The 18,376-nt window shown below is 39.1% G+C and overlaps 1 protein-coding gene across 4 annotated transcripts in view; it reads left to right on the forward strand.

The window, feature by feature from the left end:
• Positions 1-18,376, forward strand: part of PPP1R9A (protein phosphatase 1 regulatory subunit 9A) — a 144,786-nt gene that overhangs the window by 72,890 nt on the left and 53,520 nt on the right. For all 4 annotated transcript variants that reach the window (XM_075705199.1, XM_075705200.1, XM_075705201.1 and 1 more), the window contains exons 2-4: positions 7,513-7,645; positions 8,134-8,254; positions 13,139-13,243. In XM_075705199.1, coding sequence (XP_075561314.1) covers positions 7,513-7,645; positions 8,134-8,254; positions 13,139-13,243 — 359 coding nt within the window. The remainder of the gene's footprint in view (positions 1-7,512; positions 7,646-8,133; positions 8,255-13,138; positions 13,244-18,376) is intronic.

Raw genomic sequence — 18,376 nt, forward strand, 5'->3', positions numbered from 1 at the left:
TTGGTATTAGATGATCAGTTTCTTTCAATATTGCAAATGTCTAATTCCCATCTGTGTTTCATCCCTGCAATTGTTTCTTGGGAAGATTTGCCTCCTTGGTGCTTCCCTGCTGAAGCGTTTGTGACAGCTGATGCCCACGCAGGCTTTAGGGAAGCATGAAGCCAGGAAAGCTGGAGGGAGCCTGTAGTGACTCCTCCTCACTGACTCACTCCCTTTGAGCGACCACATCGCAGAGAAAAGACTTTAAAAGAGAAGTCAAGTCACCTATTTCAGACATTTTCAGAGCTTCCTCTCCTCCCTGAAGCTATGCTGTAGACAGACTTTCAAGCAGAAGATAATGAATGGGACATGGTTTAGTCTAGTCTACCCTTGATTGGTTTAGAGTGGATTTGGTAGTGTAGGTTAATGTTTGGACTGGTTGATCTTAAAGGTCTTTTCCAACCTAAACAATTCTATGATTCTATGAATGGTCAAACTGTGGGTTTTTTTCTCTCTCATTTAGCTTCTTGAGCACAGCTAGAGAGGTTATCCTCAGTGCTTCCTCTGCCTCCTGCGCAGTGCAGGAGTACTCTTCACAGCTGCTTGTACTTCAAGTGTAATGCTGTAGGTCAGTGTCATGTCCATAAACATGTCTAATTCTTCCTATGGCGCTCTTATGGCTCTTCCTCACTTCTCTCCCCACAAGAGAGTTTTTCATCTGTTCAAAATAAGAGCTGACTGTAAAACTATTCTGAAGAAATTGGCAGCTGCCCTGGAAACGTACCTGTTCCTCCTCACAGAGGGCAGGGAGGTGCTGTTGCGTGCTGTTCTAGACTGAAAGACCTGAGAAAGTACTGAAGGTGTCATCCACAACTTGTAATGTTTTTCTGAATATCTTATGTCAAAATCACTTAGCCACTGTGTTTCGTTATTTGGATTCTTGCTAACAAACATAACAAAACTTGTCTGAAATTCCAGCTGTTACTGTAATTAATAATAATGCTTCTGATACAAAATATTTGTGATTTCCATCCATGTCTGCATTAAAGACAACCTCTGGGTTTTCATCATTCCCAAAGTCAACAGGGTGTATGTGGTGGAACCAGCCAAAGGAAATTGTTATTACTGTCATTATAGTTAAGGTTGGCAAAGGATGTCAGTGTCAGGCTGATTAGTTCCCTTTAGAGTTTGCACATTTCTGTTTTCTCCCAGTTTCAATGCGGGACAAACGAATTTATTCACTTGGGAAGAAAATGGGTGATAGGAAAGATTACAGTTTGTGCTCTAAGGTCCGCGCTCTCCAAATGCGGACACTGTCACTGCCAAGTCCTCTGTGAATCTTCCCCACCAAATACATGGTACACCCTGGAGGTGGGTTATAAAAGATAAAAATATAAGGTAGTTCTGTCATTACTCACCTTCCTGCATTGGATGTTTGCACAGTAATGATGTATGGCCAGAAGAAGACCTGATCATTCTCAGGGCTTCTCACCAGGATATACGGAGGGGTCACTCATTTGGTTGCTGCTGTTGTCTGCAAAGAAGGTATGGAACAAAGGTATTTAAATTTTTAAAGTTTTAAAAATGGCGTACAAGAAGGGTAATGATACCATTTATCATTCTGATGGAGCTTGTCATATGTACTAAAGCAAGCATCATGCACTAAAGCAATGAACATCGAGTGTTCCTCTCAGAAGCAACATTCAGTCACTTGACAGCATGTGACTCTTGTTTCTGGAACCATGGCTCCATGCTAGACACAGCAAACCCAAATTCTGGTCTTGGCCTTTGCCTTGTTAGCTGTGAAAAGAGGAGAGGATTTTGGATCATCCCAAGGCTGATGCCATTGCTTTTCATTGCCTGCAAATGTGCTTGAAAATCTCAGTTCTCCACAGTGAGACAGGAGGTGCCTCTGATAGATGTCTTCGGTTGTTCTTGCCCAAGGACAGTGCTGAAAGGGAAAGAGGAGGTGGATAGGTTGTTGTGCAGGTTTGAGGAGAGGTTTTGGCACCGTTTACTGTTCACACAAGTCATACCTGTCTCTTTAGCTGGCAGATGCTATCCTCTGCTCATTGACAACTCTGCATCAGCTGCAGAGTACTTCGGAAGATTAACCAGCGATGTCAAGCTTAGCTTGTTGGTGGCCAGCAGCAGCACATACAGTAACAGCAGTGATGGGGTCAGGAGCACAGGTAGTAAAAATTACTCCATGGCCTAGCATCACTTTCAAAATGGCCTCTTGCACACCAGAGTTACAAAACCTTTACTTTGAATTTTCAGAAATAAGATGATGCTGGGGAAAAGTAGCAGTTTATTGGTCTTGCATGGAATCGTTATGGTGAGGTAGTAGCTGTGATGCCTACTCCCCTGCCCAAAATGGATGCCAGAGGCATGACTTGCTGGCAAATGTTCACTTTAAGTGTTTGTGCCATTTTCTGCAGCGCTGCTTTCCTGTACATGATCATAGAATCATAGAATGCTTTGGGTTGGAAGGGACCTTGAGAGATGATCCATCCACATGGAAATATCTCACCCAGATGACTGGGTCAGATCTTAGATGCTGTTTTTACTTTCTGAACAGAGGCATAAGGAACAGGCTTTATGACAGCAATAGCAATAGTGGGTGGAAAGCATGGTTTCATAAGAGGTATTACACAGTGATCACCAGCATACATTGGCTGTGGCCACTGGCGTGGAATCCCTTGGTGTAAACAAGAGTTGCACATAGGAGAGACTATTTAGGAGTATGTTAGAGAGACTTGGGTAACTGAAGGTGTGGTAGAACAGCTATTGCAACAAGGTGCCCTTCACCAGTATGCAGTTCTTGCACGGTTCGTTCCCTTTAGCAGGCACCAGTCACTGGAGGGGTAAAAAGTGTGGGTGACAAGGCAGTCAGTAGCAGCTGAACCTGGGATCAGGTCTTGTTCCTTGGCACAACTTGCGAACATGGTATAGACATATCCAGAGTATACTCAGTATGTTTGGGACTTTCTTAATGCATCGGATGAGACAGTTTATATGTTGCAGAGTTTATAATAATGCAGCACTAATAACATGGTTGATGTAGCACTGAGCTGGCTAGCCCATGGGGAGGATAGCCCATGTGATTATTCATAGTTCATCTCCTTTCCAACTTCCTTAAAAAAACAGAAAAAAAAAGAGTTGTCCCTACCTACTGGTTATTGCCAGCAAAATTCTGTGAAGATTCTTGGTAGTTGAGAGCTTTGAGAAAATGCCCCAAACTTACAAAACTTTCAATTTTTCCAAGAATAATCAGTTTCCATCTACTACTGTATTTTTCTGGTCTTACTCATAAAATGGAGTATTGACCAAAATGTGGGGGTTTTTTCTGAATTAGAGTCTGCAACATGTTTTCTTATAGTTAGTGACATGTTTTTTCTAAACGTGCTCTGTCACTGCTCTCTGAAAGAGATGCAAGTAGTCATGTATGTGTATGTATGGTGTCCCTGGGGGTGCTGCCCAGGCTGCCTAACAATAATACCTGCTTCTTTGATCATACAGCTTGTCATTATTTTGGTGCTGGATGAATCACCGATGACCCTTTTTCTTTCACTTTAGAGAAGACAGAAGTATGTTCTGTTAACAGCATCGTTGGAGTGAGCCTGTCAGATCTTTGGGGTTGGTTTGTTTTGGTGTACACACTGAGCTTTGGTATCCATTGGGTTGTCACTGCTGTCAGTGGCTTTTCATTTCTTCTGTTGCTGGATTACAGGTGCTGTTGTAAATCCTTGTAAACGTCATAGGTGAATACCATGGAAATTTATTTTTTTCTAATGGAGAGGTACAACCAGAGATTCAGATGATGTATTGGATTTTCCTGAAAAAGACCTTTCTTTAAGTAACGACTCAGAAGACTTTATTGTAGTGGGTACTTGGCCAGTGTGAGGGCAAAACCAAATCTGTTAAATCACAGGGAATGGGAGAATTCCCGTAAGTCTGCAATCCCACACACGTTCTAGGAGACACAGCAGCAACAGACTTGGTGAAGTAGGTCTACTTAAATCAAGTTAAGCATACTTTGAAGAAGAAGTTATAACCATTTCTTTTATTTTTAGCAAAGTAAAATCTTGAGTGACAGTTCTCATGACTGTACTGAGCAAGCAGTTAGTTACTATGGTGGATAGACTGTTTCACAAAGAAAGAAAATTTTCAAGCACAAGTTTTCTTTTCTTCATTTTAACACCCAGAGATTTATTTAATAGAATCAGTCAGCCATTAAATGTGATTGTGCAAAATGAGGTAAATGACATGGAAGAATATCCTCCCTCCTCCCCTAGTCAAAACACATGTTGAAGGCAGTGGGCAAGATTATATGACCGATGTACAAAAGATGGTGAGTTAATGTCAAGTAGGAAAATACACTGTTTTACCTTGATGCTATCAGTGATCCTACAATCTCAGATTGAATGCTTAGGTAAGATACCAGAAAAGAGTGGCATGATATATTTGGAGACATAATGATAACTGTATTAACCACCAACAGTAGCAGTTCCCTTCTTGTGTGGAAATCTAAATATTCCAAAACAGTGAGCAAGATCCAAGAAGCCATCTCTTCTGTCTAATCTGGTTCAAGAAAGATCATCTCAAACAAGAAGTCAATATATGATCTGATGCTTTGAAAGAAGATTATCCTGAAGCATATCCAGTGACTTTGCAACAAAACTGAAACTGCTGCCACAGTCGCTAATGCCAGTCATCGAACAAAAGGAAAAGAATGGGGCCAGTTAACGTGATGAAAAGGAATCCAGAAATAAATACACTCATTTTGTGACATAAGTTTTCCCTATACCTCACCGTCGTCTGATCTTTGTCTTCAGCAAGCGATACTTACCTGCCTCTCACCATCCTTCAACAGCTGGTGACTGTATCTCCATTTTCCTTGATAACACCCATCTCTGTTCCACATTTGAAACAGGTCTCTCTCATGATGTTGATAAATGAGACAGTCCAAGCTAAACTCACAGCTGTTGTTTTTAACCTGTACTTGCTTGCGTGACTGCTGCATTTCAGACCTAAATGTTTGTGGTCAAACTTTAGCTCGCTAACGTTTTAATTGGCTCTAGCTCCACTGATTGATACTTATTTTGCTTGATGTCAGCATGAATGTGGTTTGGTTTTGAGCCCTTAGTGGGAATAGTTGTCTGACGACAAACCAGAGAGAAGGTTAGCTGCCAGGGGAGCTTACCCACCAGCCTGCGGCAAGGCTTTTCGTTGCTGTTGAGGGGGCCCTTCCGACTGGTTTGATCTGTTCTTGTGGCAGGGTAGAGGTGTTTGTTGTGAGTTGTACACCTCGTAATCAAAAGGTAAATGGGATGGCCTTCTGTCCCCTACCTGCTTCTTTTTCACTACATACAGGCTAGCATCATTAGATCTATGGGTTGTTTTCTAGCTTGATATGCCCTACACATGTAGAAGACCATGTTCATGATTCATCCTGTCTTCAAGCGTTCAGGCCCACGGAGAAGCAGCTGGTAGGGGTACGTATCATGAAGAAGGCTTTATCTTGTGTAAAAGAGGTCTGTGAAAGACACGGAATAAGAAAAGACTTTTCAGAGCTCCTCTGTCAGGCTGTTAAGCAGGTATGGACACCTTCCATTTTGTTTTCCATTTTAACTGGGAGTTCAAACACCCAATGGGGTTAACAGCAGGAGTCGAAATCAATACATTGTTCAAGGCCTTTAAAAAATACCCGATGCAGATGCAGTTATTGCATCCACAAACAGAAGCTTAGGGAAGGAGTTGAAGATGATCACTTACATTTTGAAGGGGTTGTCTTTTTGCACAGTTTCTCCATTTGTGTGTTGTGTGGCCAGAACTTGCACATAGATTTTGCAGATTATTTTAGACCAAGTAAATTGTTACATTTTCTTATGCTTCTTTCTGCATCAGTGTCTTTTTTCCAATCTTATACATACTAAAGCAGCATAAAATGCTCAGCAGCATTGGACAGTGTTTAGTATGTGATTTATTTTACTTAGCTTTTGGATATATTTATGAAGGCTTCTTAGCAACATGACTTGGTTAAAACAGCCTTTTTCTCGCATCAATATCACTAAAAATCAATGTGAGATAGGTTTGTGGTTTCTTGTAAAACGCTTATCATCTCAGTCTTCTTGGAAGAATTTATTAAGTGTTTCACATTGATGTAAAATGCAGGAGTTAAAATTTCCGTAGGGTGACTAATGTCTTTTCTGTTTCAACCACTGCTTTATATAAAGCTGGGAGGTTTTTGCAGTAGCTTTGAGGTAGCCATAACACAGTTACTATACTTACAGTAGTATTGAATAGGGTTTTTTTATCGCAATTTTAATATGTTCACTATTTAAAAGAAATTAATCTGCACTAACAGCTTTTCAGGCAGGTGAAACCTCAGGTGGAAACGAGCCCAGCTCCTGGCATTGCACTGGGCAGCAAGCTGGCACGCTTGCTCCAGGGGCAGTCATGAAGGAGCCTCCAAGCAAGGCTGTAAGAGAGCAGGCTTCTTGAGACCTGAATATACATGTAGCTACATAGCATGGTGCAGTGTTTTATGTTGAAAGAGAAACAGTGATGTAGGAAAATGTGGCTACATAATTGTATCTTCTGTAGGGTGTCTGTAAAAGAGGAAGAGGAGATATGGGAAATTGTTTCCTTTATTTGAAGTAATGAACATGATATATGCATGGGACTGAAGTTCAGTAAAATTATTAGCACTAATAATGTGTATTCTTTCATACTGCCAAATGTGGACAGTTAAGTGAATTAGGCTGGCAAACTCCGACCTCTAAAATATGAAAATATGCTTTTCCTGACTGTTTCAAATTCCTGACGGTCTGAATAATCTCTGATTGAAGGCCATGTTCGTGTTGAAAGTATAATAGAAAGTAGCATAAATAATATAATCAGGTTAATGCAGTCAATGTTAAATTACCGCTTTAGAGCTGAAATAAACCTGTAAACCTGGTTAGTTTAAAAAATACTGATGGCTGTGTATATCACTCTCCTAAAAAGTTAATACATAATATGGAGCTTAATGTCTAATGGTATCCATAGGCAGCATAAATGTAGATTAGTAATCTCCAGATCTAGCTTTGGTTAGATGAATGCAAACTGAAACTTCATTAGGAGAAAAGACTGAAACAGAGACTGTATGCAGATCACCATTTCAGTGTATTTTGCTTTTTCCTGTCTCTGAATCTTTACTAATAGTGCATTCTTAACGAGTTGAATTAGTGTTTTAAATACTGACATGTATAGGCCAACTTAGTCATTCACGATCACCTTCTGCATGTATAATCACAAACAATAAAAATCAATCATCTATACTCATTGACTTTTGCAACCATACTTGTGCTTTGCTTGAATGAAAAAGCACAAATTTAAAAACCTGCAGTTTGAATGAGCAGGAGAAATCTGTCTTTTAAAAGCCTTTTCAAACTCTGCAACATAACAGGACAAAAGCAGTAGCTATTTTGATAAGCTGGAAGTCTTTTTGGAGTAGGTAGTTGAGTGATTTTTGATCTGTTTCCACAGGTTTTCAATACATATTCCAATGAAGACTATGACAGGAGAAATGATGAAGTTGACCCAGTGGCTGCATCAGCTGAATATGAACTCGAGAAGCGTGTGGAAAAGCTGGAGCTCTTCCCAGTTGAACTAGAAAAAGGTATGGAGTCTGTGTGCCATTTCCAGTTCCTGTGACACTGATCTACAAGTCTGAGGAAGTCTAGGCATGCCTACAGAGCCTATCTTGAATTTCCATGGATCTGTTGTAGTCACCTTGGCTTTTTGGGTTTCAAGAATTGTTTGATAAGGAATTAAAGAACCAGTTCAGAGACATGCAGTTCTTTATTTCCCTAAGGGAATTGTTTTGTGTCACTCCATTAATATATGATTTTACACAGTGTTTGATGTGATGTTTTCATTCTCCGCTGGAGGAGTAAATTGTTGTTCTGAGCTCCTCATAAGAGTGAAGGTGATATTTTTTGTGTGCTATTAAAATGGTAGAATAATGAAGTTTTTAAAAAGAAGCAGAAGGATATTAATGTTACTGACATGGAAAACCAAGAGGAACCAAAGTATAAATGTTTATCTACCAAATAACTATATAAATCAAATGTAAGAAGTTTCTGCTTTCACTTTCCTTTTTTACAGATGAAGATGGACTTGGCATAAGCATTATTGGAATGGGAGTCGGAGCAGATGCAGGCCTTGAAAAACTGGGAATATTTGTCAAAACAGTAACAGAAGGTGGGGCAGCAGAAAGAGATGGCAGGTAAACTAGACTCAGTATTTGGAAATTTTCCCAGCAATAGTTACTATGAATTATGATTTTCATAGGAAAGAGTTGTTTGCTTAATGTATGTCGTGATAACTCAAAGCTGTAAAATTTGGAAACTTCCTTGGTAAGGTCCAAATACCTGATGTGGTTATGAGAAGACACCAGTTTAGTGTACTGAGTTTAAGCTGTTTAAGGAGAACAGATTTGCCAAAGATGTGTATTTGTGACTACCTGAAAACCCAGATGCTTTAGGATGAGTAAAGCTGGAGATTCCAAATTGTGTATCACTTTTGAAGGTAGTGTAGATTTTAAAGGTGTTGAGCTCCCACGTGTTCTTTTGGCTTCAAACCAGCTTTAAACAATCAGTACTTATGAAAAAGAGTTCTGCTCAGCGTTTGATTAGGAAAATAATTAGTGCATCTGAGTGCATAAACTCTTACTAAATACACCTCCTTTCAAGTTTAATAACACAGGCTGTCACTTTGTATTTCTTATTATGCATAGTCTTCTGCTCCAGAGTTCAGTTTTCACCCCTACAGCACTGAAAGTACATTAATCAATTGGAATGGGAAGCTGTACCATAAATCTTGCCCACTAAAGAAGTGAGTTGGTGTTGGTAGTCTTATATGATGCTCATATAAAACCTGGTTGCTTCTAGAATTGCTTGCTTCGTACATGCAGGTTAAAGAATTCCTTTTGAATGTACAATATTTCCTGTCATACAGGACAGAGTTATCTGTGTATTATACAATACCTGCCACAATCAGGCCAATGTTTCTCATTAAAAGTTAGAAAAAAACCACTTTACTATGTAAACATTTAATAATGAAAAGTATTCTTAAACATCTTCCAACCCATATAATCTGTTGTTTTGTCCCAGTGCATACCCTTTGTAAATTTGCATACAAATAAAATATTACTTATCCGATACATAAGCAAATAAGTCTACTTACATGCATTCTCTGCTTCTATTTTTAACCATTAGTGATTTGTTTATATTACTTATAAATAATACCAAACACAAACATGGGTAAACAGAGTAAGAATAAACTCTAAGAAGTTGACACTGTCTTCTAAAAAATGTATTGCAGTAACATGTTCATTATTGATGAACGTGTAATTTTTCAGACAGGCAAAAGGTTGTTCTGCTGTGGAAACCCCACACAAATTAAATCAGAAGGCTCTACGTGGCAGGGGTTTGCAAAATTTAATAACATTGCTCTGAAACTACTGAAGTATACCGCCTTCCAGATTGGGCTTGCAGGTTATCTTTACAGATCTTGGCAATAAGATACCAGGTTGAAGGCCAAGTACTGATTTATCATAGGCTTAAAAATTATGAAGGGGAGTGAAGAAGCTGACACCTCAAGATGTCATTACTTCATCCATTACTTTAACTTTAAGTGAATGTTTTTCTGAAAGGTATGCTTGAGCTCAGCCAGAAGGCATTAAGCTCATGACTGGCATTCTCTGTGAAATTCTCTGGTTGAAAATCAGAGTTGCTCACTGCTGCTCTACAATGATCTGTATTTTCTGTTCTTCTCATTATTCACATGTTTGAGTGGGCTACAGAAGTTAATGTTCAATCACAAATCTCTTCTTTCATTTCCCTAGATGGCATCTGAAAGGAGCTTGTCAGCCAAGAAAAAAATAATATCTTTCTTTGACCATTCTAATATTTGTGTTGGTTTTCAACTGGCTGAATGTTCAGTCAGCTGAGAAATAGCCCTCTGATTTTCTCTTTGAGAGCCTGACTGATCATTCACTTGGGAAAGGGATATGTAATCCTCTCAGTCAGGAGCAGCAAGCTCTGTAATAAAGTGCATCAATGCTAAAGGGTCCTGTTAACTTCATCTTTGTGAAAAGCCTAGTTAATCATTAACACTGATAGCAAAACAAAGTCTCCTAACAGAAAATAAAACTATATTTCAGCGGTTGCATCAGATATTCTGAAAAATCGCATAGCAATCTTCAAGCAGGCTCTTCTGAAACTACAATTTAAAACACTACAATGTCTGTAGGATAACTCCCATCTTTATTAAAGACCCATCAAATTGTAATATAAAGTACTTGCCTCCCATGGAAACCCAAAATCTGTACAAAGGGACTTCTCAGTGATTGAGCACTGCTGGCTTGATTCATGTTGAGGCAAACAAACAGGTAGTGTTCAGTGGTCACATCAAAAAGCGTTGTGTGGCAGTATTTAACCAAGGAGGGTGCTTCGAGATGAATCCAATGGCACATGTTGATAAGTAATAAGAGAGATTATTAATAGTGTGTAAAATATGAAATCCATCATTAGACTGAGTATGAAAAATAAAATCTTTTCCTGGATGAATTCATAGCTTCTTCTTTCAAATTGTTGTTGTGATGAGTCACGCACATTTTAAAGTATTTTGATAACATGGAGAACAACAGTTTTGAAACATTACACAGTTCTTAACTTGAAAAATACTGTAAACGTTGTCTCTGCACAGGTTAAATTTTTCAGTTCATCATACAGAGCAGTAATTATGCAAGTGATTTGTTCAACTTTAGTTGGTTTGCTTCTGTAGTTGCTACTTCATTGAAGTGCTGCTTCACATAGGCGAAGATTTAAGTCATGACCATTGGAAAATAGTTGTCAGAATAATTACCAATTTCATTAATGATAAAAGCAGTTAAACCTCTATAATTCAGGCTTTGCCAACCTGAGCCTAATTTTTCGTTCATGTTTGAAATTAGATTTGAGAGACAGAGGAAGCCTAGAGCTCCTAATGGAGGAGACTCTAAAGGGAAGGCTGCCCAGAGAATGTGGCTCTGATAATATTTTGGTGTGGATTGTGCCTGGGGTGGCTTGTCTGGGGAGTTAGGGCTAGGCTACAGGTACAGAGCTGCAGTGGGAGAGGGGATGGAGAGGGGATGTCCCAGGAAGAGGAAGGTGGCCAGGAGAATATGGCCATGAGAGTACTTTAATCTGGGCGGTATAGAATGTACACGGCATCAGACAGGAAATTTATTTTTTCAAATGATATAATTTGAATAACAATGGTGTTAATTGAATGTTGTTTGATATGTACGTATGTTTATTTATAATTAAAATATATATATAGAAAAAGAGGAGGTTTGGAGAACAATGGCCATAAAAATCAGAGTTGGAAATTAATTTAGGAGCTGTACAAACGAGAAAGAAAGAGATACAAAATAATCCCGAAGGACAAATGAAATCAGACTGACTTGCAGTAGATCAAGACAGAGCTACTTATGAAATTGTAGGCAACAGTTCTCTACCATGACGTTTCATCACCTGAAATACTATAACTACGTACCTGTATGAACACTGCTAGTCCACTGCATAGTGAAGTCTGTAAAGTGTTGTAGCTAAGCTGCCATCAGAAAGGAGTCTGTTCTTCCACCATTTAGTTTTCAGCCAAGAGGGTGACAGCTTCCCACTCCATGGGCTCCAACTTCTTAAGCTTCTTTTCTTGGAACTCCTGCGGCCATCTGACTGCACCTCATGTTTGCTAAAGTAAAAAAAAAAAAAAAAAATTTTTTTACAGTATCAAAATACAATAAATATTCATGTGATTGGTGTATTTATTAAATGCTTCAGTGAAAACTGAAATAAAATTCTGAGATTTAAATGCCTGATGGGATTTTCAAGATAGGCGTTTATAGATCATTTTTTCATGGTTTCTTATATACAGAAGGGAGGTCCTGGCCAGAACGCAGTGACAGTCTGTGATGTGAGGCTGCCAAAGAATAAATCTTGTATTTCTTACTCATCAGTGGAGTCCAAAGAACTGAAGATACTGCTTGAACACCTGTAGAACTGCAAAGCATTGCCTCAGACTTGACAGAGAAATTAGTGCTCCAAGTCAAAATGCTTCAGGCCTCTTTTGAAACCTCTGTTGTTCTTTGAAAAGAAGTCTTATCACTAAGATATCCTGAGATATTAAATAGCTTAATTTAGGTATTTTCATATAATTTAAATGGGATTTTTTCATAGCTGTTTCTTGGTTCCTTTGTATCATTTGGATCAGTAGCATCCATGTAAGTGCCTGAAAATTGCTCCCTTTCACTAGTTCTGAATGTTTGGGGTTTTTTTTAATTTTTGAAACTATAGGACTTCATGCATTTCTAGAGGACATTTTAGTATAGCAGTCCTCCTTCCAAGCATTTGTAATCCAGATGAGTCCAATGCCTGCTCTAGGGATTTCGTAGCAGTGCTTGCTTCAGATAAAAGCAGTGTGTTTTTTATTCCACCTAACTTTTCCTGCATCAGTGTATCGACTGTAAATAGGTATTTGGTTTCAAGGAGAGAGTCCTCATTAAAACAGTCCAAGGTCTTATTATTGTGTGCGGCAAGATCACACTTACACTGAGAATTCATATTTTTGGAGCAAGTTAGATGAAATATTTTAAGAGAGTAGGTCACAGTTAAGTCTGATGCACAAGCTCTTTTCTCCACATTTGGGCAGGTTGTTTTAGTTAAATATTGCATTTTTTTTCCATTAGCGTGAAATACCAGAGCTATGTCTTAGGCTGTTTTTCAAGATTGGCTTAGAAAAGAATGATAGAAGAACTGCTCAAGTATCTTGTTTAATTTAAGTCATATGACAAATTCAGGAGTTTGTGTTGCTGTATTTATATACAAGGAAAGTGACTGGATGATTGATGCTATTAATTGTAATGGTAACTTTGAAGCTGGATTTATGAAATGTCTGTGTGCAAGGAATGATGCATTTTTCGTATTTACCTCAGTCATTTTATGAGTGAGTTTTTGTTTAAAGTCTTTGTTCAAAATCAAACTAAAAAGATCTCTGTATGCTAAGTTTTGCTGAAAATTCACCAAGAATTTACACAATTATTTATATATCTGTGTTTTTCCCCTGAAAGGATCCAAGTGAATGACCAAATTGTGGAAGTTGATGGCATCAGTCTGGTTGGTGTTACACAAAATTTTGCTGCAACTGTTCTTAGAAACACCAAAGGGAAAGTCAGGTGAGTATTTTAGAAGAAAAAAAATTGTGATTGAATACTTAAGATTACCTGGCTTCTTTCACAGGAGTGTCAGTACACCCAGGTGGAATCAGAGTTTTTTGGCCTCTTTGCACCTTCTCTGTTTTTATCCCAAGACAGGGAGAAGCTATGGTATTAGAGATTTTTGTTTTGGCTTACAGTTTTAAAATATGACCACTGAAACAAGCTGAAATTGCACAGAGAAGACAATTCTTCACTGGTCTAGATCTCCATGGACCTCAGACTGTTTGTATTAGCTGGAATGATGAAGGTCATGGGTGTTGGTCAGATGGACACTGTGCTGCCACTGATCTCCTCCCTGCTCTTCCACTGGGAGACTGGCCACATTACTGCCCCAGGGTTGGAGGAGTAAGGTCGTGAGCACCCTGGTGCTCGCAGACACCACCTCAGCACAGAGGAGAGGAGAGTACTGGATGCAGTAGTGTTGACACCTACGGAATTGAGGAGAGGAACATCCCAGTATTAATTCGTTGAGCTACCTGAGTCACTGCACCATCTCTGGGTTTCTCTCTGCTCTTATGCTGTGGTTCATCGAAAGGCATCCCTGTAAAAATCCATAAAATAATGAATAGGCTAGAAAACGTAACACATACTGCAAGTAAAGTTCTGAACTAATGTAAATACAAGGCTGTAAAATGTTTGTTAATTAATAGGAACAGCGTTTCCGTAGAAATGAACCATTTTGCCATTTAAAAACCTATGCAGTACATAGCTTTTCTGTTTAATAGCTTATTAATTTCAGTAGAGATTTTACTCTACAAAATAAATCAAAAAATATCTTTGGCATATTGCAAAGCAACAGCCATTCTGTAGTCACCCTTTGGTTCTCCTTCAAAATCCTCTCTAGGGAATACAGCTGAATTCTTTAATTAATGAGTTCAGGGCTGACTTCTTTTGAACCATGACTAAACTACTGGTGATAATATATGCAGTCCCTCTCAGATGGTGGTGCTATATGGTGGTGTGCACATTTCCACTATGATTCCATAGCTGTTCCCACACGACATTAAGGAATAATGTTGGGATGTGGATTCTGCAAAGAATCTTGGGTGTGGTTGATCAAGGTTTTATTTGAAAGAGGTTATTTAGGAAAAAGGTTATTAGAAATCGTAGTGTAATTACAGTTGAATATACTTTTGTGTAACATTTACAGTTTTAGTTACATCAGCACTATTTCTGCAAAGACTCACAGATGCTGTGAGTGTTCCTACTGAGTTCACTATAAAAATGAGTGTATACTTTATTAGGTTTTCTGCAGAGTTGGGACCATCAAACATAAAATCCTTACGACAGAGAATAATGTCTTCCCGTGTTTTGGTACACAAGACAAATGCTATATATATTTTGTGTTTGATGTTTTAGCTCAAAAAAAAAAAAGAAAAAAGAAAGCGTTCCCATAAAACGTATGTATTATACACATTTAGAATTGGCTTAGTTCATGTAATTAGTATTGCATAAGTTACAGAATTGAATACTTACTTCCATGGAAAAATAATGGGTTTGGAGGAAGGAAGAAACATAAAATGATTTTCACACAGAATGCTCCCAGAATCTTCTCTCGGGAAGTAAATTACAGTCAGACTGGTTGCAGTCTACACCCTTTTGTCACAAAATAGTGGTCTGTAAAAAACACTTCTTCATCGTTGTTGAGCTCTCGTTGTCAAGTGTACTGTGTATCCTGTGCACTGGGATCATTGGCTTCTGACAGGTCTCATATATCAAGGAGAGATGTGTGAGCTCCTACATTTGTCCTTGTAAATAAGCTTAAGATACTGAGCTTTCACAGGAGAAATGACCCAGTGCATTAGTGTCACAACTAGATAAAAAAACCTCATAAAATAATATTAAATTAAAAATAAAATTTAAAATACATTATCATATGAATTATAATATGAAATAATATTAAAGTATTATTAAATAAAACATATATAAGAATCTATATGCACACTGGCATACTGTGTGGTTAGCAGTGTCTTACTAATGTATATGTCTAATTAGAGGAAAGGAATGGGTAGAGTTTGGTGTAACTCCCCCTATTTTTGTTTCATTTAAAACGTCATGGGAAAAAAACTCGGAAAGACTACTCTTCTGCTTTACACAGGCCAGCTGAGAAATGGATGATTTTTTTTTTCCTGGTTTGTGGTAGGCTGGGAGCGAGATTTGACGAGATGGCTAAGCATTGTGTGGTGCAGGCTCCTGCCTGGCTTCTGGTCAGGTCCTGGACCACTGAGTTGTCTGATGCTCTGCTGGCACTGATGAACTGTATTGGTTTCAGCTACTCAAAATCAGAAATGTTTCCAGAAAGCTGTTTTTTGGAGATTTCAGGATGCTTGACATTTTGGCTTCACTGTAGGTTTAAAGATTGGCTTGTAAAGTTAAGCGAGAGCTAATATTGTTGAATTTAGATATGAAAGAACATGATGTATTTTTATCTTGCTGACTGTTTTTCTTTTGCTGTATGACAAAAGAGCCCTGCCTGCTGCTTGTTTTGTGGAGAAAACAATTGTTTTCTGACAGATCCTCTTTCCCACCTGCATTAGAGCTGGGATGGAGAAATCCCTCGTCTCCACCTTCTTTGGCAGACAGTGCTCACCTCTGCACCTGAACTGCTCCAGAACCTTCGGGACAACACAGGAGGATCTTCTGGGGCAAAATCCCTTGCTTGCCCCCAGCCGTCAGCTCCTGCCTGTCGGCAGCGCAGGGAGCGGCGCTGCTGACCTTTGCGTGCGCCGTTCCCTTGGCGGCTGCCATTAATGATCCATGTCACTGCGGGAGGCAGGAGCAGTGGAAAAGGTTGTTGCTATTTAAATACCTTCTGCCGTTCCTGCGGTGGGTGTCCCAGCTGAACTACAGGTGTGTAGGCAACGTACAGTCGCACACCCCGCCTAACTCAAGGCAGGGCAACTTCATGAATCCTTCTTTCACAGGAGAAATCACATACATACTTACTCACATGTCTGCTGTATAATAGTGACAGTGTAGTGGTTTTTACAGAACTGCTTTAATAAGCATAGTTATCCTCGTGATCATAGCATAAACTGTGTGTACCTTTCTTCTGCCTGGTGTCCTGTACACACAGAGATTTGTGTACATTTCACTGGCATTACCTCACATTTATAAGCCGCAGCATTACATATACACAATTGTTTTGTCCTTAATCTAGTCAAAGTGCATGCTAGTTTTTGTGGCAGGGTTTATTATGTGAGATCAGTTGCAAAGAAAGGACATTCATGAACAGAATGACGTTAAAGCTGCTTCTTAATTCCTCGCAATAAATGCAGTCAATATCTCTTCAAGGAGCTTGCATAATACCAGTACTTAGTGATTTATTTTTCTCCTTTGAGCCTTCTGAACACTTTGAATGATCCTGACAGTGGAAGTCGTTGACCTAGAATAGATTTTTGCAATGTTTCTGCCAGAAAAATGTATCCAGACTGTCTGTAGCTGACACAGTAAAGAATCTGTGAAAATGGAGACATAGCTTTTACCTTTTGAACTGTTCTAGGTGAGGGTCAGAGAGGGGAAAAGGAGAGAAAACACAAGCATCTATGATTATCTTATGCATTGTTTGAAGTATTGGACCATTCAGAAGAGTTGTCATACCATAATGCAAGATCATTGACCCAAACAATTTGGCTTCTCCAGTGATAATAAATTAAATTATTCTTTCTTATAATGTTGTATAAGAAGATAATCAGCACCCACCAGATGTACTCTGATAGCCTGTGAGACAAAGGAAAGAGAGGGAATTCTTTCATAATCCCAGCTGGCAAGCAGCTTCTGTTTTTAGGGATGAGAATTAGTGTCCTCGTGACTCTAATCTGGCAAATACAACTATGAATGCTGTTTCAGTGGATGTAAATACCAAGTCTTCTTTCTAATTTTGCTTAACTATTTAGTTTACTAATATCTCATATTAGTGGATTTCTGAATTTGATTATATGCAGGAGGGATTTTCCTTTGAAATGTGTGTTGTTTTTCAATATTGTTGGGTGTCGTACCCCTGCTCTAAGATTAATGGATCAGTCAGAGGGCAGCGCCAGACTAATATCACTAATTGTTCTGTGCTTCTTCTGACCCCATTTAGGATGTAATCCATCAACTTGAAATTTGCGAGTGGTGCCTACAATCATAAAAGATAGGATAAGGAGGCAGCTTGACAGTGGGAATCCTATCCTGTCATGGAGCTTCTCCGATGTTATTTTGCTTGCAGTCTCCTCATGGACTGTGGTGCTGAGTAGCAGACCTGAAGTTCTTTGAGGTGGATTGGGTGATGTTGAGCCTCTGTGACCCCACTCTTTCTCCCTGTTCTTCATGATAATGAAAGGGTGCTAGGGGACCCTAATGTCTTCACCAGAGAAAGCTTACTTGGAGAGTTGCATGCCTCCAGGGAATTTTATTTTTTCTTGAACACACTGACAAGAAAGAAAATCCAGTTCTTTTACAGAGCAAACTTTGTCCTTCTATCATACTTACCTAGTCTCTGTCCTCCTAGGACAAATATGGGAGCTTTCAGTGGGGACTGGACTTCTCTGCCTCACTGGATACAAAGATTCATGCCCACGCAGCTCTGGGAAAGGCAGGATCCCAGGAAAGGAGGACGTGGTCCTGCGAAGACTTACTGCATTGATAAGTAGAAAGGGTCTTGCATGAGGGAGAGTCATTGGAAAATCCCAGTCCTTCGTATGCTGCTTGTATGCTTTTATCATTATTAATTTCCTCTGAAAGGTTTCTTTTAAGGAATTTAACCAAATTCAGTGTTTTAATGGAGAGGCAAATTGTAAATTCCATGTCCTCCTTCTGTATTCTGTCGTATGAATGTGACTAAGCATTTTCTCAGCTTTCCAAACTGTTGCTAGGCACTGAGCGGATGCTCTCATGGTGCTTTCTGAGTCAATTCTTTCAGGGAACCACACAGAACCTGTGCAAAACCTGTTTGGTTTCTCATGATTTGCACCACCTTGAAAATAATTAAGTGTATTAGTTCTAACCTACCAATGAGTTCACCAGGTTTTTTTTAAAATTAAATTCTGCTGAAATGCGTCAAAGTCTTCCCATCTTAATGAAGAATCTAAATAAGTAGTTAGCAAATTT

This window comes from Pelecanus crispus, chromosome 2 (genome assembly GCF_030463565.1).
Source record: "Pelecanus crispus isolate bPelCri1 chromosome 2, bPelCri1.pri, whole genome shotgun sequence".
Taxonomy (NCBI): Eukaryota; Metazoa; Chordata; class Aves; order Pelecaniformes; family Pelecanidae; genus Pelecanus; species Pelecanus crispus.